Below are 24,694 nucleotides of genomic sequence, written 5' to 3'. Positions count from 1 at the left end.
TGTATTATCAGACAATTGCAAAAGAATGTTAAAAAAAAAAAAACTCAAAGCTCTGCAAAAATCTGGTACAAATTCTTCATGGTTCAAAACGTTGCTTACTTTTTATTCAACCTGATATCTGTATGTATATGAACATATATATATATATATATATATATATATATATATATATACATGCACACTCACCCACACCCACACATGTGTATATGAATGTATATCTATCTATATATAAACACATGCGCACACACGCATATACACACACACACACACATATACATTACTTAGAGTGTGCATAGAACACATCCACCTCCTCAGATGTCTAGTGACAAAAAGAAGAAAATTTAAAAGAAATTTAAAATTCCTTCAAGTTATTTAGTCTGTTGGTCAATTTAGGTCACATGGTTGTTTTTGCTATCATAGTGATATCAGTTATTTTATTAGGAGGTCCACATGGTGCAGACAAGATGTTGTTACTTTGTTGGCATTAGCTACATCATTTGTTTGCATTGGATATTGTACATGGTGCAGTAGACAAGATGTTGATGCCATTTAGTCACTTAGTCATCATTCCGTAGGTTGTTGTATTTTTAGTAACTGCAGTTATCATATGATGTAAGCAGTTTGGTAATGTCAGGTTACAAATGAGTTTGCATGGCTGACACGAGTAAGGTCATTGACTGTCATGTCCATGAAGTGTCTTTGGATGCTGTAAAGGTGGCTCTATAGACTACAGCCTTTGAGAAGAAGAGTCCTCCAAATGGATAGTTGGTAGGATTTCAGCAGTTACAGATTGCAGTGCAGGATGTAGACTATGTGGGCGTGAATTTGCATCTGTTGCAACATGCAGTGTTGGAAGTGATATTATCTAAGAATGAATAACAGACCTTGATGTTATGGAAATAAATGAATATATGATATTTATGGGTTCTTCAGAAGTGCTTCTTAATTAAGGTCAGGAAACTCCCAACCATATTTGTAGAAATCATTAGATTGGATGGAGGATTAAACCAGATTTCTTTTCTCTCTGTAGCTCTATTCAGGTTTGGGGATGGGGTTGGAGATTCTTTGTATACACTAATTTATCATTGAAGCCACTCCTCATTAATATCTTTTTCAAATGGTGAGTAGTCCTGTCTCCTGATAGATTTGAGATTCTTCTGTTGATGAATGAGACTAAGTTTCTAATTACAACTGGTGGTGGTGGTGGTGGTGGTGGTGTTGGTGGGTTGTAGTTGGAATGATTTGAATGTCATCATTTTACTTGCTGGACTCTCCACAATGGTAGTACTTGCCTGTTTTGTGGTCTATAGTTACGTTCAAGGAGTTGACTCTTGTTAATCTAGACATAATAATTACAGTTATCTTTTACTTGTTTTAGTCATTGGCTTGCAACCCCTGTAGCTTTGTCTTGAAGGGTTTTAGTTGAGTGAATCAACCCCAGTATATTTTTTAAAGCCTGGTATTTATTCTATTGGTTTCTTTTGCTGAACCACTAAATTACAGGGAGGTAAATAAACCAACACTGGTCGTCAAGCATTGGTTGGTTGGGGACAAACACTAACACAGAGACACACACATATGTGCATATATACTTTCAGTTTCCATCTATCTAATCTACTCACAATGTTTTGGTCAGCTTAGATTATAGTAGGAGACACTTGCCCAAAGTGGCATGCAGTGGAACTTAACTCAGAACTGTGTAGTTGGGAAGCAATCTTCTTTCCATACAGCCATGCCTGTGCCTAGTTAGGTTGAATTCTCTGAAGATGTTCATAAGATTTTCCCAGAACTTTTCCATGACATAGTCATCCATATGGCTTGAATTTACCAAACCATCATTCCTATACGGTGCCAAACTGTTTGGGATGAATACATTTTTTGTGGGTATCTAAGACAAGCAATCTGATGAGTTCAGCAATCTCAATCTGGTCATAGCTCCTTGTGGAAAAGTCAGAAATTGGGCCATTTTTGTTTTATCTAGTAGGAATCATAATGAAAAAGGAGTGACTTTCTAATGTTCATAATGATTCTGATATTGAGGTCACTAATTACATTGAATTGTTTACCAAAGTTGGGGTCCTTCAGGAGAAAAGATCTCATTGAGCAGCGTGGACTAGCAAGTTGCTTTATTCTCAATGCTATGGAACTAGTTAGTGACCATGATACTCATGGAATGGTTGTGTCCAAAACAATGTGGAGTTTTGTGAAATTGTTATTAAATACATTTGACTTTAGTGAAATTTGTTTAGTCTAACTTTTTACCATTTGTACACTCACGTGCATATATCTTGTGTGTGTGTGTGTGTGTGTGTATTATGGACTCTCTTGTCATTAGATGACGTATAAGGGCTTGACAAATTCTTGCCAAACAGCCACACTGATGATTTGTTTATAGTGATTAAATATTTGTTTAGACATAAGCTCACTCCCTCCATCAGATTGACATTACTTGCACAGTTGCAATGGGTGCCACATGTCAGATGTTGAAATGATCACTGAACAATGTGAAATGAAGTGCTTTACTCAAGAACAGAATGCAATGCCTGGTCTGGGAATTGAACCCATGATCTCGCAATTGTGACTGCAACACCTCAATCACTATATATTTATATATATATGTACACACAAGAGTTTCATACATTGACATTTATGAAGTTTGATAAGTGCCAATGTACAAAACTCTTGGCCCTGAGTTGCTCTATAACTTCTATTGATAAATAATAATAAAAAAATACACATGCTCATGTTTTAAGTTCTGTTTTCCTGTTTGCACATGACACTCACACGCACACACAGAGGCATACACACAAACAACCACATACACACACGCACATGTACATATATGTACTTTTAGAACATGATTTTAGAAGCATTGACAAATATGAAAATATGTCTATTGGATAATATTTCTCAGATGTGAATGCAGCTATAAATAATGTCATAAAGCAATGGCTTAAAAAAACAGAACCACTTTGTTGCAAATAAGTGGAACATGGCAGATACATGGTTCAAGTCCCACAATTGGCTTTCTGTCTCTTTTTCCATCCAAGGGATACTTTGTGTATGTGTGTTTGTGTATATGTTACATATTATATTACACATACATACATACATACATACATACATACATTGATATATAATCATCATCATCATGTAATGTCCATATGTGAGAGTGTGTGTTTATGTGTATGTGTGTGTGTGTTTGTATGTGTGTGTGTGTGTTTGTATGTGTGTGTGTGTGTCTATTAAAGAAAAACAATGGAAGTATCAAAGCAACATATTACTTTTATAGCCAGATACATTACTAAAATAACAATTATGAAAGCTCATAACATAATTTTCTTGAACACAGAATTAATACTCTCTCTTTTGTTTTACATTAATTAGATGTGAATTTGGGTTGAGGAATGAGGTAGGGTGTATGGTTAAAAATAGACAAGCTTCTTGGAAACAAAATGAACGAAGACCAAGGTGTTATTCTGTTAAGGTTATTCACATGAATTTTTATTATTTATTTAAGTTTTTCAAAAAATATTTTTAAGGCAGAGTGCTGGTGGAATCATTAGAGCATCAGAAAAGATGCTTTGTGATTATTCGTACTGGCTCTTTATTTCTATGTTCAAATCCTGCTGAGAACAGCCTTGCCTTTCATCTGTCTAAGGTCAATAAAATGAAGTTCTGAAGCTGATGGTATAGACCTACCCCTTCTACTGAAATATTGCTGGCCTTGTGCTTAAACCAGGCACCATTATTATTAGGATGGTAAAGGCAACATGCTGGCAGAATTGTTTGCACACTGGATAAAATGCTTAGTGGTAGTTCATCCAACTTTATGTTCTGAGTTCAAATTTCACCTAGGTCTACTTTGCCTTTCATCCTTTTAGGGCTGATAAAATAAGAACCAGTTGAGCATTGGGGTCAATGTAATCAATTTATCCCCTCACATGAAATAGCTGACCTTGTGCCAAAATTTGAAACCAAAGGCGGCATGCCGGGCAAAATATTTAGTGGTATTTCATCCGTCTTTATGTTCTGAGTTCGAACTCCACTGAGGTCAACTTCACCTTTCATCCCATCAAGGTCGATAAAATAAGTACCACTTAAGCACTGGAGGTGGGGGTGGGGTGATATAATCGACTTACTCCCTCCCCTGAAATTTCAGGTCTTGTACCTGAGTAGAAAGGATTATTACTAGGATGGTGAATTGGCAAAACTGTTAAAGCATTGGTCAAAATGCTTTGTCATATTGTCCTACTCTCAATGTTCTGAGTTCAATGCCTGCTAAAATTAAATTTGCTTTTCATCACTCTAGGGTTAATAAAATAAAGTACCATTCATTTATTAGTAGTGATGGCATTAAATAACCTCCTCTGTTTTGAAAATTGCTGACTGGCCTTATACCTAATAGAGTGAGAAAGATCCATGCCCAGGATTTTTTTGCAAGATTTTTGCAACTAGTGGGGAAAAGGGAAAAGAAACTGAAGATCTGGTTCAGACATTTGCTACAGGGTGAATTTCAATAAAGGAATTCAAGGACCAGGCAGTGGTTTAAACTGAGGATAAATAGTATCTACCACTCAACAATAGTTACAGTTCATATGAAGAGTTTCCACCCAGTTTCCACCCAGTTTCCATTTGCTTAATTCCATTCAAAGGCTTGGATGAATGTGAGACTCTGGCAGAAGAAGGCACTTGCTCAAGATGCAGTGCAGTGAATTGAACCTGGAACTATGTAACTGCAATGTGAATGTTGTAAACATGATCATTTATGAATGAATAAATCATCAAGTTTAAAGAAATAAATGCCTTCGTCAGGGTTTGTTTGCATTAAGGATAGTAAATAGAAAGATTAATAAATCCTGGCATGTTCTCAGAATTCTGAGAACATTCTCTTTTAATGATTTCTTAGTGAAGGAAGCTTAACATTTGGTTGGTCCAGTGGTTAGTGTGCTGAGCTCACAATCATAACATCATTGGTTCAATTCCTTGGAGTGGGCAGTGCTTTATAACCTTGAGCAAGGTACATCAATGAGTATCAGCATAGGGCTGATGAACTCCTATGTTGGGTCTACAATAGGATAGTTGAGAGAATATAATATAGAGTTGAATTGTTTGTGTAACCATGATGCTTTGGTGATCTTTATTTGCATTTATGAATATATAATTGTATAGTATAATGCATGGCATGCATATTAATGCAAGCATGCAATTATAGTTTCTTCCACACTGAAATTAATACTACATGAAAAAGATTGCCAACAACCATAATCCTAAAGATGTCATGTGGTTAAATAAATATATATATTCACCTCTCATACCTCCTGACATTTACAGTTTATACACTCATCAAAAAATAATTTCATTGATTAGATCTTCTGGATTTCAGTTGTATAGATACTCTTCATTACACTCCTTTATATTGGACTGTTAGCCGAGGTCTGTAAGAGGAGCTTTCTGTGATAATCACAGAATTCTCTGAATCCGCACCTTATATTACTCATTTACACACACACACACACACACACATACGCACACACACACACACGCACACACACACACACACGCACACACACACACACACACACGAAGGTATGTGTGTCTGTCTTCCTTGATTTTTGTAATAAAATATAATTTCATTGTTATAGCAAATGAAAAGCAAGCTCCAAAATTTCTCAATGAGGAGACTTTTTCAATTACAGTTATAAACATTTTGTTTATATATTTTTATTACATCTTAGTTTGGTATATTACATTTTTATAGAATTTCAATTTGATTTAGTTTTTTTTTTAATATTTTGACGTGTGGATCTCTTTGATGTTTCTTCAATATATTTTCTTGTCTTAATTGTTTTTTTTTTTTAATTTTCCTTGTCTGTTCTCCAACATTGAAATTTGGTATGATATGGTGTTTTTGTTTCAGTAGACACAAACACACACAGACACACAGACACACACACACACACACACACACACACACACACACACACGCACACAACTGTATACAAGCATACAAGCACACATACACACACACACACATAAACATGCAGAAAGACATACACAAGTATGTACACAATAACAAACATACATACAAACATACACACACACACACACACACAAATATGCACACTTACTCATACACACAACATACATGCAACATACACCCAAACACAAAGCATACATACAAACATGTGCACCTATAACACATGCACACAAACGCACATACATATATACAGTCATATCCATTGACATGTACATACAAACACACACATGCAAACATGTACACATAACTCATACACAAACGCACATACATATTTATACAATCATACACATTGCCACATGCATACAAGCATATGCATACAAACATATACACACATAACACACACACACATACAAACAGATATATGCACAACACATACACACAATATACATCTGCTTATCCTACTTTCCAATTAATATATCAAGAAGAAGAATGCACAACAACAAAAAGGACAAGTATGGAAAGTGAAACAACATGATGTACAAGAAGTGGATATCAAACTTGATCAAGAACAGCATTTAAAAGATACACACATGTTTTATGACATTGTAAATAAAAATATGACAACAATAATTGCTGGAAAAATATAAGAAAAATATAAGAAAAAAGAAGAAAAATTGCATTTATGTTTTACCAAACTATTTCCAAGTCATTGGAAATTAGAAGAAAGAGAAAAGTTTAGCTTTTTGGAGGGTTGTCAAGATTTAGCTGCACTAGACATGAATGTGAGATCAACTTTGATGGATTTGCTAAGTAATGTGAAATAGAAATGAAAAGTGAAAGATTTGAAATATATGAAGAGAAAAAAAAGAAAATTGTGTATATTAGAAGTAACAATGATTGAGATTAAATATGAAAACAAGGAGAGAAATGGAACAAGTAGGAAAAGCAGAGTTGAGAAGGATGAGAGTAAGACATTATGAAGTCAATCTCTTTTAGAAGTACAGAAAAAGACTGGTGGGATGCAGCTAAAATATACAGGATGGAAAAAGAAGAGGAGGAGGAGAAGGAGAAGGAGAAACAGAAGGAGGAGGAGAAGGAAGAAGAAGAAGAAGAAGAAGAAGAAGAAGAAGAAAAAGAAGAAATAGAAAAAGAAGAAGAAAAAGAAGAAAAGAAATAGAAAAAGAAGAAAAAGAAGATGAAAAAGAAGAAAAAAAGAAGAAAAAAAGAAGAAAAAGAAAAAGAAGAAAAAGAAAAAAGAAGAAAAAAGAAAAAGAAGAAAAAAAGAAAAAGAAGAAAAAGAAGAAAAAGAAAAAGAAGAAAAAGAAGAAGAAAAAGAAGAAGGAGAAGAAGGAGGAGGAGGAGGAGGAGGAGGAGGAGGAGGAGGAGGAGGAGGAGGAGAAGAAGAAGAAGAAGAAGAAGAAGAAGAAGAAGAAAGTAGTCTTAAATGAAAACTTACTTTTAACGTCAAGGCCACCTTTGAAACGATCCCAATCTTTCAATTTGACTCTATCACCAAGAAGATCAATAAATTTTTGAAAATCACTATTGCCTTCCTCTAAAAAAGATGAAACAGAAAGACAATAAATGAATAAATAAATATATAAATAAATAAAATATTAAAATAGTTAGAGACAATTTTTTTTTTGTCTAAAATAAAATAGTTTAGACTTAGGAAATAACAAGCAAAATATTTAATTGCAAGTGAAAAATAAACCAGTAAGCAAATTGACAGTAAAACTAAATAAATGAAAATATCCTCCAGAATAGAGATCCCCAAACATGGGCCATGGACTAATATGGGATCATTTGGTACTGGGCCATGGATTAATATGGGATCATTTGGTACTGGGCCATGGATTAATATGGGATCATTTGGTACTGGGCCATGGATTAATATGGGATCATTTGGTACTGGGCCATGGATTAATATGGGATCATTTGGTACTGGGCCACGTAATAAATTTTAAAATTTCACTTCTATTTTATTGACACTTGCAGTCTCTTTTACTCTTTTACTTGTTTCAGTCATTTGACTGTGGCCATGCTGGAGCACCGCCTTTTAGTCGAGCAAATCGACACCCAGGACCTATTCTTTGTAAGCCTAGTACTTATTCTATCAGTCTCTTTTGCCGAACCACTAAGTTACGGGGACGTAAACACACCAGCATTGGTTGTCAAGCGATGTTGGGGAGACAAACACAGACACATAAACATACACACACACACATACATACATACATATATATATACATATATACGACGGGCTTCTTTCAGTTTCCATCTACCAAATCCACTCACAAGGCTTTGGTCGGCTCGAGGCTATAGTAGAAGACACTTTCCCAAAGTGCCATGCAGTGGGACTGAACCTGGAGCCATGTGGTTGGTAAGCAAGTTACTTACCACACAGCCATTCCTACACCTGTAGAGTGTTTTTTGCATTTTATATGCATTGTATAAGTAATAATTAAAATTATATATTATGCACTTCGTAATGTTTATTCCCACTTAAAAGTGGATGTTACGTTAGAATACAGAGTACTGCAATAGTTACCATGAGAGAATCTCTCATATGGGCTTTTGGTGCATATAAGTACTCTTGGTTACATCATCAGAGGGAGGTAGTTACACACTATTGTCATTGGCAAGACTACCAGATCACATGATTTCATCCTTCCTTGGCCTTGTTAATGGTAGACACTTGACCACTGGAGATAATAGTGATGTCTTTTCTCTTACAGTGATATCTTTTCTCTTATTAGGGAGTGGTTTGATAGTGATACCTTTTCTCTCATTGCTCTCCCTCCACACGATTTATCTGCCTCCCCTAAACATCCCTACTCATTCCCCCCTCTGACTTACACCAATGAAATTCTACACCTCTCTTTCTCTCTGGATCCTTCTCCATCCTAGGCTATTTCTCCCTTTCTGTCCCTTTTCACTCACACCTTCCTGTCCATACCTGCCTCTTTATAATATTGGATAGCCCTAGACCTCCCTTACACAACCCCAGCATCACTTTTTAACATTATCCCTCTCTTTTTCTCCATAACTCCTGTCACTAATCCCTTCTTTCTCTCCTGTTCCCGTACTCAACTTACCATTCGTCATCCATCCCTCTATAATCATTGCCAACTCTTTCTTCTATTCTTTCTCAGTTATAGGGTTCATTTTTGGCCCTTAACTGTAGCCTTTACAAAGATACCTGTTGTAAAGAGAAACACACTACCGAGAAGATTTTTAGCCAGTGTCTATCTAGTGTGCATATGTATATATATATATATATATATATATATATATATATATATATATATATATATATACATACATATATACATATATTATTTCAATGACATCATAAGAATTTATTAACTGATCCTTTTGTATTTTCTTTTACCGAAAGCCAGGAACTTTTCAGCATCCCCTTGTAGTTTGCTCTGATAGAACATTCACTTTTAAGTGGGGATAAATATTACCCCCCCCCCCCCAATAATTTCAAGCTATTGATTATAGCTTTATCTGCTTCTTCTATGAGTCTCACTGTTCCAAAAAAGAATTATATAGTATTTAAATTCTTGGTATATACTGTACTGGACTTCTTATCTGGGAATATTACACAATACTATGCAATATACTGTATATATTGTATACTACACAATATACTGTATATATTGTATACTATGCAATATACTGTATATATTGTATACTACGCAATATACTACATATATTGAATAAACAGATCTTGTTTTTGAATTTGGTTTATTTGCATATGGCATATTAAAAATAGCTTTGCATATGGCATATTAAAAACAGCTTTGTTCTTAACTTTCTAAGTGGATTGATAAAGATTAAACATAGTCTGCTTTAGAATTGTGTTAATTTGTATTTACATTCTTTAAATAAAATCATGTTATTTACTTTTCTTCATTTAATTTTCATCCTATAAACATTATACTGTATACTTGATAGAATATGACATATCTAAAAAAATTTTAAGTGGATTAATAAATATCAAACAGAACCTGCTTTAGAACTGTATTAATTTGGATCTGTTGAACACAATTTACTTTACTTTTCATTATTTATTTGATATTTTAAGTATATATTTAGGCTGTCTCCTGAAAACCAGAAAATCCAGAAATCCAGACCTCATCCTGTGCTGCATGTATGATCCGGTACTGTATAGGAAACATTGTCTAATGTGTCCTTTCCTTATATAAGACTGTAGAGTGCGATTTAACTCTTTAGCATTTAAACCGGCCATATCTGGTCAAAATATTCTATCTGTTATATGTACAATCTGGTCAGATCCAGCCTCTCACACCTGCCGTACAATGTTAGTCTAAAAAGTATATGGCACATAATCAAAATCTCAAGGCTACAAGATAATACAGGATAAATTCTAAACAATGTGCATAAATGTTATATTTGATAGAATAATTTGAATGTTATAGGGTTAAGGGAAATTTGGCAGCTATTTCTAGCAAGTCAAGCAGCTGTCTAGAGGCCTTCTCTCACTGACTTGAAATAAACTTGTTGTTTAGCATCAAATCAGCCCTGATGGAACAAACCTATGATGAAAGGTGTTCCAATCATGATCCTCTTGCCTTTTTGTAAGCTACAAACTATTGTTCACTGATATACTTTAAGATGTTAAGGTGTGATTTAAGAGAGGCATGGCTGCTATTTCTAGCAAACTGATGACCATGTAGAAGCTCCCATTTTGAACACTGAGCTTAGTTTACATGTAGAGATGTTACTTTTCATGGGGAAGAAATATTATTATGCTGTGGTTTATAAAATAGGCCATATGATAACTCTCTTCATTGGCAGAAACAACTCACACTTTCCCTCTTTAACATCTCTTATTTCATTCCTTCGGAGAGCTTTTTGATGGGAGAGATAGTGTGAGGTATGAATTGTTAGAGAGTGGTTTGATATCTAGTGGGAGAGAGGAAGGACTGGCAGTGTTTCATTTGCAACACACACACACACACACACGCACACATGCACACGCACACACACACACACACACTATGTATATATTCTATTCTTTTGTTTATTTACTTGTTTCAGTCATTTGCCTGCGGCCTTGCTGGAGCACCACATTAAAGGGTTTTTAGTCGAAGAAATCGACTCCAGGACTTATTCTATCTAAGCCTAGAACTTATTCTATCGGTCTATTTTGCTGAGATGCTAAGTGACAGGGACGTAAACACACCAACACTGGTTGTCAAGTGATGGTGGGGAGACAAACACAGATATAGAGACACACAGACACATAAATATATACATACACACACACACAGATATATATATATATGACAGGCTTCTTTCAGTTTCCGTCTACCAAATCCACTCACAAAGCTTTGGTTGGCCTGATGCTATAGTAGAAGACACTTGCCCAAGGTGCCACACAGTGGGACTGAATCCAGAACCATGTGGTTGGGAAGCAAGCATCTTACTATACAGCTACGCCATATAGTTATACAGTAGATATTATATACTTACGTATATGGGGGTATAAAAGCTGGTGGAGGAAGAGCTAGCAACATTTCAGTCACTCAGACTCTCTCTCTCTCTCTCTCTCTCACACACACACACACACACATGCATATATGTATATATGTGTGTGTGTGTGTGTGATATACTTATATAATGTGTAATACATTCATTTATGAGAGTTTGATAGCTGTTTGGAGGAAGAGCCGGTAGCATTTCAGTGATAAACACACTCACACACACACACACACATACACAAATTTATACACACACATAAACACACACAGATTTTTACACACACATATACATGCGCATACACACACATATGCACACATACATTGACACTCACACATGTACGCATACAATATATTTATGCATACACATACACACACATTCACACTCCACCCCTACACACAAACGTACTTGAGTTTTAGTACAATAAGGACATGAAATGATAGGTCGTTGAATACTCTAGTAATGGTACTGGTGATGATGGTGGTAGGGGGCCCTCATTTACGAGGCTTTAGGGTGTTTCAAATTTCATTTGTTTGGTAAATTAATTTCAATTTTAAATCTAATTTGGTAGTAAATTAATTTTAAAGTCTTAAACTTAAATCGATCAATGTAGGCACAGACATGGCTATGTGGTTAAAAAGCTCACTTTGTAAACCATGTCATTTTATGTTCAGTCCTGCTGATGTAGCTGCAGGCTGGACAAAGACACAAATGATAATGGAATGAAAAAAAATGAAAAGATGGATAATGGGGGAAGCAGACAATGCCCACCGATTGCTGCTTCCCCAAGAACATTGTTCTCTTTTTCTCAACAACACAAAATGAGGTATTGAACCTCTTACCAAAGTTCAAAGAATGGACTCAATCATCTTCACAAGATGAGGCGCTGAGCCTTTTACCAAAAAGTAACAAATTCAAATTTCAAATCGAGGCACTAAGGCCTCTTACCTTTCCTCCCCGACCAGGCAACTTGCCTCTTGCAGGCAATTCTGCAGTTCTAAGTCGGGGCCCCAGAAAGCAAAACTGTATTGATCCTTGAGAAAGGAGTCCATCACTCTGAACATATCATTTTCCATTATGACCTCCGCAGTTACCTGCGGAGGCCAATCCGGGTCTTCAGTACAGGACCCCTTCCCTCCAGCCCTCTAGCTTCTTCACAAAGCTCTGTACAGCCCCTTCCTTATGAAAGAAGATCACAAATTCATCCTTCATCACAAACTTGGTAGACAAGCGTCTCATACCCAAATCTTCAGTAATAATGGCCTGAACGAACTGTAACTAATCTGCACATCCTCTGATAACTCATGGATGATGATTCGATGATTTCCCCTCACAGCTGCGGGCAAATTTGTGATGTTATTCTCAGTTCTGCTCATTGCAGGTCTCCTTGAACATTCATTGATATTGACATTTTTTTGGCCATCTTGGAAACGTTTGAACCACTCGTACACTTGTGTGCGGCTTGTACACTCCTCTCTATATACACTTTCTGCAACTCTGTGTAGGCCTCGAACAGATATTGCCATAACAACTTTCTCTGTCATGGTCAATGCAATGATCACATGCTACACACCTTCCTGCCTAGCACTGCTGTAAACAGTGGAAGTGAACTAGAACGTTAAAACTTAGTGCACAGGCACAGCAGAGCTCAAGTTCAATCTGTGCCAAGCGGCTTCACTCTGCATGCTTTAACTTTGTTACTATGGCAACAGTCCGGATACTTATTAGTCAAAGCATAGCTACACACACAAACCCTAACAGTGAGCAGGTGTAGTTTGATAGATTACATCAGAATAACAGGAAAGGAAAATATGACTGTCGGCATATAGATATCTATGTGAGAAAAATATTTGCTTCATATTGATAGGCAAACAGAGAAAGTTATCTATCTATCTATCTGCCTGTCTGTCTGTCTGTCTGTCTATCCATTTATGTACCTGTCTACCCATCTCCCTACTTCCTTCTCTTCTTATCTATCTAGCTATCTGTCTGTCTGTCTACTTGTCTGTCTGACAGTCTGTCCAGCTATCTGTCTGTCCAGCTATCTGTCTGTCCAGCTATCTGCCTGTCTGTCTACATTTTTATTCTTCTGTAATGCTACCCAAATCCTCATGTAACTTTACAACTAAATTTTACAACTGAACACAAAATATGTATACTTTTATGTATTCAATGTCCTAATTTAATGGTTAAGCACTTTAAAATAAATCCATTGTATTTAAGTGCTGAGTTATATATATATTTCATTAAACTCCAACAAATTACAATTCACTATTTATTAGTAGAATAAGTTTGTGCATGCAGACACACAAATACACACACATACATGCATGCACACACACACACACACATGCACACACACACACACAAATACACACAGACATGAAGATTGGCTAAAACAATTGTGTTCAGAGCAATTTATTTAGCATAGTATAAAAAGCAAAAATATCATGAATGATTCATGATTTAATTCTGATCTACAGCTGTTTCAATAGTTAAAACAATATATATATATATATATATATATATATATATATATATATATACATATATATAAAATTTAATAATAAGGGTAGAAATTGATATTAATCAATTAAAACCAGTGGTCCAGCATATTAAAAAAATCAGAAGATTAAATTATATTACATACACAAATAAGAGGAATGACCAGCAAAAGTTGACTCCTATATGCTAGAAATAGATGCCGAATCATCTAACCACGAAGAATATGTTCTCAGTAAAATTTCAGTGAGACGACAGACTGTAAAAGGGCAAGAAAAGTGAAAAAATACTAAAAAAAAAAAATCGTTTTTTTATTTAGTATTTTTTCATTTGTCTTGCCCTGTTCTCAGTAAAATTTCAGCGAGACGACAGACTGTAAAAGGGCAAGACAAATGAAAAAATACTAAAAAAAAAAAATCGTTTTTTATTTAGTATTTTTTTATTTGTCTTGCTCTTTTACAGTCTGTCGTCTCGCTGAAATTTTACTGAGAACATATTCTTCATGGTTAGATGATTCGGCATCTATTTCTAGCATATAGGAGTCCACTTTTGCTGGTCATTCCTCTTATTTGTGTATACATATATATATATGTGTGTGTGTGTGTGTGTGTGTGTGTGTGTGTGTGTGTGTGTGTGTGTGTGTGTGTGTTAGGTGGCACAAGCACTTACACACACATGTACAGACACAACAGTAACTTCCACCTACCAAATTCAATCACAAGGCTTCAGTCGGCCTGTATATATGTATATATATATATATATATATATATATATATATATATATATATAAAAGATAAACAAGAGTGAAAAAACTACAGAAGGCTTGTGTTACATGGTTAAAGTATATATTTAAAATATGTCAGAAAAATGTTATAAACTTTTTTGGTATATAAACATTGTATTTGGAGAAATAACCGGTTTCGTGTTGTCTTTTCAAATTTCTCTCCTTCATGGTAACATGTCTTCGCTCTGGTGTGTAAATAAAAGAGTTCTAGATAGGGGGAGGTAATTAGGGATTTCTTCCGATATAAGAGAGATAATCGAAATGTAGAAGGTGGTAGATTTTGATTAATTTATCATGGTTTGGTTTCGAAGTTAGGTTTTGCTCTATAATTTTTTCCTCTCAGTGAGGTGAATTTCCTTATTTAAAAGTGTTAGCAATGGTTAAGTTTGGGTTTATATTTTTGAATGAAGGGTATCATTCGAATGATACCCTTTAGTGAGCATATTGAGAAATGCGCAAAACAAATGCTACCACAATTTATAATCTTTCCATTCTACCAATGTGCCATTAATACACCAACACAAATTAGATTGAATAAAGAAACCTTCTTCATTCAAAAATATAAACCCAAACTTAACCATTGCTAACACTTTTAAATAAGGAAATTCACCTCACTGAGAGGAAAAAATTATAGAGCAAAACCTAACTTCGAAACCAAACCATGATAAATTAATCAAAATCTACCACCTTCTACATTTCGATTATCTCCCTTATACCGGAAGAAATCCCTAATTACCTCCCCCTATCTAGAACTCTTTTATTTACACACGGGAGCGAAGACATGTTACCATGAAGTAGAGAAATTTGAAAAGACAACACGAAACCGGTTATTTCTCCAAATACAATGTTTATATACCAAAAAAATTTTATAACATTTTTCTGACATATTTTAAATATATACTTTAACCATATAACACAAGCCTTCTGTAGTTTTTTCACTCTTGTTTATCTTTTATACATCCAACCACGTGCTTTCACATACCAATTTTCTCACCTATATATATATATATATATATATATATATATATATTTATATATACATTATTCTTCAACAAGAATAGTATTGACAGTGACTTCGAAATTTCGATCAGTTAATTCAACATCATAAACTTCGATGATGGCATAGCTGGGTAAAACTTCGAAATCACTGTTAATTGTATTCTTGTTAAAGTTAATGTAATTTAATGTAAAATTGTTTTGTTATAACATAGAGACAAACATTTATACATACATACATATAAATATATGATGCGCGCGCGCGCGTACACACACACACACACACACACACATATATATGTATATATATATATATATATATACAGGGTGCGGTGAATAAATTGTTGTGTAAATTACGCAAAAGTGAAAATAATATTGACATCTCATTTTAACAGATATATTTACCAAAATTATATAAAAATATCTTGTAATACTAAAGAGTAAATTTATTCAATAAAATCGCCATTGGCTTCAACCATGGCCTCCAGACCACTTTGGAATCTCCTGCAACTCTTCTGGACAGTCTCCTTGTTTAAGTTGGTGAATGCTGCCATAATCCTTACTTGCAGTTCATCTTCGGTGTTACTAGGAGTTTTGTTGGTTTCTTGCTCAACTGTGCCCCACACATAATAATGAAGGGAGTTGCAGTCTGAGGGAGTCAGGTGGCCAAATGTTAGGGGTGGTGTGGTTGCAGAAATTGTCTGACTGCCATGACTGGGTTCTCCTGCTTGCGTGGCATGGTGCAGAGTCCTGTTACCAGAAAATAGGATGCTCCAGCAGTCACTCTCTTGATCCAGAGCAGCACTACCTCCTCCAGGCACTTGATGTAGGCCTCTGTGTTGAATTTAAGGCCGTGTGGGAAGATGAATGGAGGCATAACGTCGATATATCACTAGTGATCACTCTAAACACCATGACGTTGACTGGATGTTTGATTTTTATCACTCTTGGAACGTCCTCAGATTGACACCCAAACACTCTGAAATGTTTGTATCAGAGCTTCTGGTGTGAAGGCCAAGCAGTACAGCATGTTTCAAAATTTCTAGCCGAGTAAATTGCATTATCTTGTAAACGGTACCCAACTGACCCTACCATACTGTGTAGTCGACAAAATCAAAAAGAAACAATGCACATGCGTGAAATTAAAAATATAAAATGGCAACAATTTATCCATTGCACCCTGTATATATATCTTAATATATAAAGCTGAAGTTGTGTGTCTGTGTGAAGCCTTTTTAAAAGTTTATAGAAATCCACGTTTTCCACTTTTTCGTAAAATTTTTTTACATCAATGGAATTTTCTCGATGTGAACTTTCCAGTGCAGTAATTAGATTTTTAAAATTCCGTTTACTTTGTGTGATTTAAGGGAGATTTGGCTGTTGTTTCTAGCAACTTTTATATTTCTTCCCTTCTACCTGGAACAGCGTTCTTACACACGCGCTCAACAGAGAAAGTGATACATACAACGTCATAGATTAAACTTTCTTCTCAGTATTCTTTACCTATTTTTCATAACATTGATACGTAAAAACACACACAACCACACATACGTAATCTATGACAACAACATACACATTGCTCCCGTTCTCTATCTCCCGCTCTTCCTCTCTTCCTCACTTCCTCTCTTCCTCTCTCGCTCTCTCAAACGCATACACGTGCAAGTAAACACAATCATTCACGTTCGTCAATGTGGCATAACTACAGAGTTGTACCCACCGACTTTGGAAAGTCATAACTTTCAGAAAAATGAATATTTTTTAATGAAATTTACTAAGCATATATTATTTATTATGTAGATTCCGAATATACAAAAATTTTCGGTGAAAGTGTTTTGGGAGGGGGGTGCTTGACAATTTTCGGAAATTCCACTTAAATTCCTTTTAACTTCCAGGAAAATGAATATTTTTTCGTGAAATTTTCTACAAATATACCTTGATGTATGTACATTTCGAGCATGTAGGAATTTTGAAGGAAACAACTGCAGGTTATTTTTGAGAAGTGTTCCCCACTCGGTGTTGTTTCGGAGCAAGTCGTCCATATTTGTTTCATTTTTTTCTATTATGTGCGTAAGTGCATCCATAGATTTCTAATGAAGTAATAGGCAGTGAAGAGAAGCCGTCATCAGAAAACTTTTAACTACCTCTATTCCTTTCTCCTCCTCTCTCTACCTCTTCTTCTCTCTACCTCTTCCTCTCTCTACCTCTTCCTCTCTCGCTCTCTCAAACGCATACGCGTGCAAGTACACAATCATTCAGTAAAATATAACTCATGTTCGTCAATGTTTTGTAAATATACCACGATTTTCACTAGGGTGTTAGGGTTAGGGTTAGGATTAGTGTTACGGTTACGGTTTTAGGGTTAGCATTAGGGTTTAGGGTTAATGTTAGGGTTAGTGTTAGGTTTAGGATTAGGGTTGGGTAATCGTGCGGGTGTTAATCTGAAAAATTACAGATATGTGAAAAGTACCAACCCTGCCATCTATTATAAATTTTGTTGTTCTGTTTAATATATACATAGATTATGCTTCTAAAGAAGAGTTTGCTGGGGAAAGAAAGCAACTGGTTTAAAATGACAGCAACAAACTGCAGCAATTCACCACATTCCAGAAGCTACTTTGAACATAATGCAAAATGGTGCATCAACATTTTCTGCCCAATCTGATAGAATTCTGGCAAAACTGCGTACCAACACATCGCCAGCAATTGCTTCATCAGAAATTGCTGTCCTAGCTCCTGCGAAAAGGGATTACCCTGCTATGAATAATCAGGACAGCGCAAAAAGTTGTTTTGCACAAGCATTTCTATAGCCAATTAGACGGATGAAATTTACGTACGCTTAATAATGTTACGAAAAACAGCCTTCAGACTTACCCTATTAATTTCATTGTCTTTTGAATTATGAACATATTTACATCATAAGGGTTTTTTCGTTGTAAGGCTTTCTTTTTTAGTTGATTTTCACCTAGTAAGACTTATCATAGATGGCGTAATAAGTCACACCCGGACAAGGTCGGGTTATACTGCTAGTATATATATATATATATATATATATATATATATATATATATATATATATATATATATGAACGTGTATGTATGTGTGTATAATATGGAGTGCATAGGAAAAAGGCCACAAGTTCTGACTGCAATGATACAGGCTAAATAACTAATCACTGTATTTCTCATCATCATCATCATTATAATCATAATCATCAACAACAACAACTGCAAAAGAGAATAAATGTAACTTACCATTACAGTACATGTCATCATCTGATGTTTGCCCATCTTTTGCAAAAAGCACTCCAAATTTGAAATTGACAGAACCCTAAAGAAATAAAAGCACAAATTGAATGTTTCATACTGAATTAGACTGTTGATAAAAGACATTATACCTTAAACTAGACAGCAGACTGGTAGAATCATAAGTACTGGAAAATTACTTTGCTGCATTTCTTGCAGCTCTTTACATTCTGGGTTGAGGTCTTGCCAAGGTAAACTTTGCCATTCATCCGTTCAGGAGCAGTAAAATAAAGTACCATTCAAGTACTGGGTTTGATAGTATTGACTAGTCCCCGCCCCTCAAAACTACTGGCTTTGTGCTTCAATTAGAAACCATTATACTTTAACCTTTTGATATTAATCCACTTGAGACCAATATGTGATACAAATTTTACATTTTAAAATGATTTGAATTTAAACTTTTCATTAAAATTTCATAGAGACTCCATCTAAGAAGATCTGAAGAAGGAATTGTATTCCGAAATATCATCAGACTATAGATAACTGCCGGTGACACGTAAAAGCACCCAGTACACTCTCGGAGTGGTTGGCGTTAGGAAGGGCATCCAGCTGTAGAATCTCTGCCAAATCAGATTGGAGCCTGGTGCAGCCTTCGGGTTCCACCAGTCCTCAGTCAAATCGTCCAACCCATACTAGCATGGAAAGCAGACGTTAAACGATGATGATGATGATGATGATGATATAGTTCATTTTTTTGTATTATAGTGCATTGTTGTACCATTCAAAACTTTTTATTCTTGACATTTTAATTTGTGTTTCAAACATCAGCTTAACAATCCTTTTTACTATATGCACAAGGCTTGAAATTTTTGCATGGGGTGGGGATAGTCAATTTCATTGACCCCCAGTGCTCAATTGGTATTTATTTTATTAACCCTGAAAGGATGAAAGGCCAAGTCGATCTTAGTGATATTTGAACTCACAGAATAAAGCTGGACAAAATATTGCTAAGCATTTTGTCTGTTGTGTTAATGATTCTGCCAGCTTAAACACTATCTTAATACTGGTAATAAATTTTTAAGCTCTTCTTTCTACCATAGGCATGAGACCTGAAATTTTTGTGGGGGGAAGAGAATAGCCAATTACATTGACCCCAGCACTCAACTGGTACTTATTTTATCGATCCTGAAAGGATGAAAGGCAAAGTCAATCTTGGTGGGGGGTTTGAATTCAGAATATAAAACTGGACAAAATATTGGTTTCAAATTTTGACACAAGGCCAGCAATTTTTTGGGGGGAAAGGGTAAGTCAATTACATTGACCCCAGTGCTTAACTAGTACTTCTTTAATTGACCGTGAAAGGATGAAAGTCAAAATCAATCTTAGTGGTATTTGAACTCAGAATGTAAAACTGGACAAAATATTGCTAAACATTTTGCTTGTCATGCTAAAGATTCTACTGGTTCACTGCTTTAAAAACCAACTTAGTAATGAACAAATTATTTAAAATTCTTCATTATTTTCAATATTTTTCTCTCTTTCTACAATAGGTACAAGGGCTCAAAACTAGTCAATTACATGGGTCTTAGTGCTCAACTTAATCTTATTTTATTGACCCTGGGAAGAAGAAAGGTAAAGTCATCTGCAGTGGAATTTGAACACAGAGCGTATTTCAATGCATTTCAACAGAAATAAGTTGTAAAAAGGTTAAATGAATCTATGGTAGAGATTGGTCTAGGAAGGAAGAATTTACAAGAAGTAGTTTTACATCTGATGCAAGAATGTTAATTCTCACAGATAAGATGATATTGGATTAAAAATGTATTGCAGAGTAATTCAACTCAAGAGAAAAATAACAACCGACATAAGAACAGTGATGGTGATGATGATGATGATGATGATGATGATGATAATGATGATGATGGTGGTGATAATGGTGATGATGATGATGAGGACGATGAGGCTGATTTTGAAGGTTAGGAAGATTTCAGTGATTGATGGTGATGGCAATGATGATGATGATTATGATGAGGGTGATGGTGGGTGATGATGGCAGTGTTGGTGGTGACAGTGATGGTAATGATGCTGGCATTAAAGTTAAGGAAGATTATGATGACTATTGATAATGATGATGATAACGACCGCAACGATGATGATGATGTCATGATTGTGGTGATGGTGATGATGACAACGACGACAACAATGATGATGATGATGATGGTGTGATAGTGGTGATGATGATGATGATGTGATCATGGTGGTACTGGTAATGATGATGGTTACAACAGTAGTGCTAATGGTGGTGAAAATGACAATGAAGAGGGTGGTGGTGGATAGTGGTGTGTGGTGGTGGTGGTGGTAATGGTGATGAGGATTATGGATGGATAGATAGATAGATAGATAGATAGATAGATAGATAGATGGATGGATGGATAGTGGAAGAGTGTGTATGTGTGTGAGAAAGAGAGAGAGAGAGAGAGAGGTAATTAGACAGATGGGTTGATAGATTGATAGCTAGATGGTTGGATAGATAGGTAGGTAGACTGAAAGAAAGATAGATAGATAGATAGATAGAAAGATAGATAGATAGATAGTCAGATAGGTAGATAGATTAATAGATAGGTAAATAGATAGATAGATAGATAGATAGATAGATAGACAGATAGATAGATGGTTGGATGGATAAATAAATAGATAGATGGATAGATAGTGGAAGAGAGAGAGAGAAAGAGAGAGAGAGAGAAAGAGGGAGAGATAGATAGAGAGAAAGAGAGAGAGAGAGAGAGAAAGAGAGAGAGAGAGAGAGAGAGAGAGAGAGAGAGAGAGCAGGATAGAAAAAGAGGGATTCATTGAGTTGACATTTCTGAGTAGAAGGTCTAATACAATCAATACAGTCTTTAACTTGTAAGTCTTAGCTCCTTGATTTATGGAATATTTTCTGAGGAATTTGAATTTAGTCCGGAATGACATTTGAAGGTGATTGAGTTTGTTCTGTGTTGACATACGTGGTATTCATTTAAAACGATAAAATAAGGCTTGTTTACACAGTGCAGCATCTTTAATATTGTAGATTCTCATTTGCGACTTCATATTCCTTGCTTTTATTTTTTGTTTTAGATTTGCCTTCATCGCAAATCTGCAAAATTAATGTTTCTTTTTATGCATTTATCTTTTTTTTTTTTTTATATCATCTTGTCTCCTTTTCTTCTATCAACAAGAATAGACAATGACAGGCATGGGTGTGCTGATTAAAGGTTTTTCACACTTTGCGAGCACTTGCTCTTGGGTTTGATGTCTCATGTCACTGCATAGCATCTTGGTACAAACTGTCTTCTGCTTACAGCCTCAGGTTGATCAATCCGACATGTGAGAAAATTAGATCTACAGAAGCTGTGCAGAAGCTTGTCAAAAACATATGCATACATACAAATGCCACACATACAGACACACACATCGGTTGTCAAGCGATGTTGGGGGGACAAACACAGACACACAAACATATATACACAAATACATACATACATACATATATATATATATATATATATATATATATATATATATATATATATATATATATATATACATATATATATATATATATATATATATATACGACAGGCTTCTTTCAGTTTCTGTCTACCAAATCCACTCACAAGGCTTTGGTCGGCCCAAGGCTATAGTAGAAGACACTTGCCCAAGGTGCTATGCAGTGGGACTGAACCCAGAACCATGTGGTTGGTAAGTAAGCTACTTACCACACAGCCACTCTTATGCCTGTGGATTAAGGCTACTATTGGTTTCATGTTACCGAAGTCCTTAACAATTATCAAGCCTCCTTAACATGAAATCAATTGGAGCCTTAATCTACAAATAAAGAATCTAAAGAAGTTTTATCTACCAATATATATATGCACATATATATATATATATATATATATATATATATATATATATATGTATATATATATATATATACGTATATATATATATGTATATATATATATATATACACAAACATATATATATAGGATGGGCTTCCACACAGTTTCTGTCCCAGAGCTATAGTAGAGGACACTTACTCAAGGTACTGTGCAGTGGGACTGAGCCCAAAGCCACATAGTTGCAAAGTAAGTTTCTTAACCACACAACCATGCCTGTACCTGAAATTATTACAAATATTAGTCCCACCCATGCCAGCATGGAAGGTGGGTATTAAACAATGATGATGGTTAACTGTAAATGAGAATAATTTATTTATAAATTTTTTAGTTTGATTGATATATATATATATAAACATACTTCTTGCTCTTCAAGGACAAGTAATTCTTTCTGTATTTCTGTATCAAACACTTCTTTTGGACCTCTTTCGATCTTTTCCATTCCATAGTAGCTGAAAAGAATAAAAAAATTAACATTAGAAATTTATTATTATTATTATTGTTCAGTAGTTTTATTTTTATAACGTGCTTTCACTTCACGACCGAGCGCAGCTCTGTGTGCCTTGGGTATGTGCTGTGGTTTGCTGTGATGCTCTTATGGTTACTGTATTGAAAGTGTTTTGCGTAGGATGTGTGCAGTGCTCAGTAGTGCAATTTTCTGTATGTTATATATATTTGTAAGTCCTGGTGTTTTTGTTATGTATTTGTCTGAATATTTTTTTTATTATACCTACGGCACCTACTTATGATAGGAATTGTTTCTGTTTTTAGATTCCACATTCGAGTTACCTCTATTTCCATGTCTTTGTATTTTGTTATTTCCAGGTCTTTGTATTTTGTTATTATTATTATTATTATTATTATTATTATTATTATTATTATTATTATTATTACTATTATTGTTATTATCTATTTCATTATTATTTTCATTATTCACTTTCACATTATTCACATGGATCAGACAGAATTTTGTTGAGGTAGATTTTGTATGGCTGGATACTCTTCCTGTCACCAACTGTCATCTGTTTCCAAGTAAGTTAATATTTTCCTGTAGCCAGACATGTGAGAATCATCTCTGTTTTGTCATTGTCGTTTTCATCATTGTTGGCGTCATTGTCGTCACTGGTGTTGGCATCATTGGCATTGTTTTAGCATCCACTTTCCCATGCTTGTCTGAGTCAAGCTGAAGTTGCTGAGGTAGATTTTTCTGTCTGAATGCCTTTCCTGTTGCCCCAACCTCCACCTGTTTCTGAACAAGGTGATACTTTCCCTTGGCCACACACGGAATATCAGACATGACACAGTTTGTGTGACTGTGACACACACGTGCAAAAACATATATATATACACACAAAAAACACCCCTAAAAGCACACACAAACGTACAGTTTTTGGAGAAGCGGTATTAGTCAATTTCATCAACTCTAGTCTTTCACTGGTACTTTATTTTATCAACCCTGGTGGGGGGGGGGGGATGAAGGTTCAAAAATGTCTCAATGATAATTTTCAATATATGCATATGGACATAATATTTTGAAGGAGGAGAACACTCACCTAGATGAACCCCAAGAATTGACTAGTGATTTATTTTATTGATCCCCTCCCTGAAGCCCAACACTCAAAAGGAACTCAGCCACTTTGTCTAAGTGAGGCCCAGTGCTTGAAAGGAACTCAGCAACTTTGCCTGCATGAGGCCCAGACATCTGTCTGTCTGGCTTTCCTGTCTCTCTTTCTC

General features: G+C 35.3%; 1 protein-coding gene across 26 annotated transcripts in view; it reads right to left on the bottom strand.

Moving 5' to 3' along the window:
- The window catches only part of LOC106884224 (GTPase-activating Rap/Ran-GAP domain-like protein 3), a 1,447,782-nt gene that overhangs the window by 86,470 nt on the left and 1,336,618 nt on the right, over nt 1-24,694 (bottom strand). For all 26 annotated transcript variants that reach the window (XM_089343952.1, XM_089343984.1, XM_089343968.1 and 23 more), the window contains 3 exons: nt 23,322-23,412; nt 19,029-19,104; nt 7,437-7,535 (listed from right to left, as the gene is read on the bottom strand). In XM_089343952.1, the coding sequence (XP_089200078.1) occupies nt 7,437-7,535; nt 19,029-19,104; nt 23,322-23,412 (266 nt within the window). The remainder of the gene's footprint in view (nt 1-7,436; nt 7,536-19,028; nt 19,105-23,321; nt 23,413-24,694) is intronic.

The sequence above is a fragment of the Octopus bimaculoides genome, chromosome 2 (assembly GCF_046866305.1).
Source record: "Octopus bimaculoides isolate indiv1 chromosome 2, ASM4686630v1, whole genome shotgun sequence".
Classification (NCBI taxonomy): Eukaryota; Metazoa; Mollusca; class Cephalopoda; order Octopoda; family Octopodidae; genus Octopus; species Octopus bimaculoides.
The sequence above is the reverse complement of the archived record's forward strand: the minus strand, read 5'-3'. Positions and strand labels throughout refer to the sequence as shown.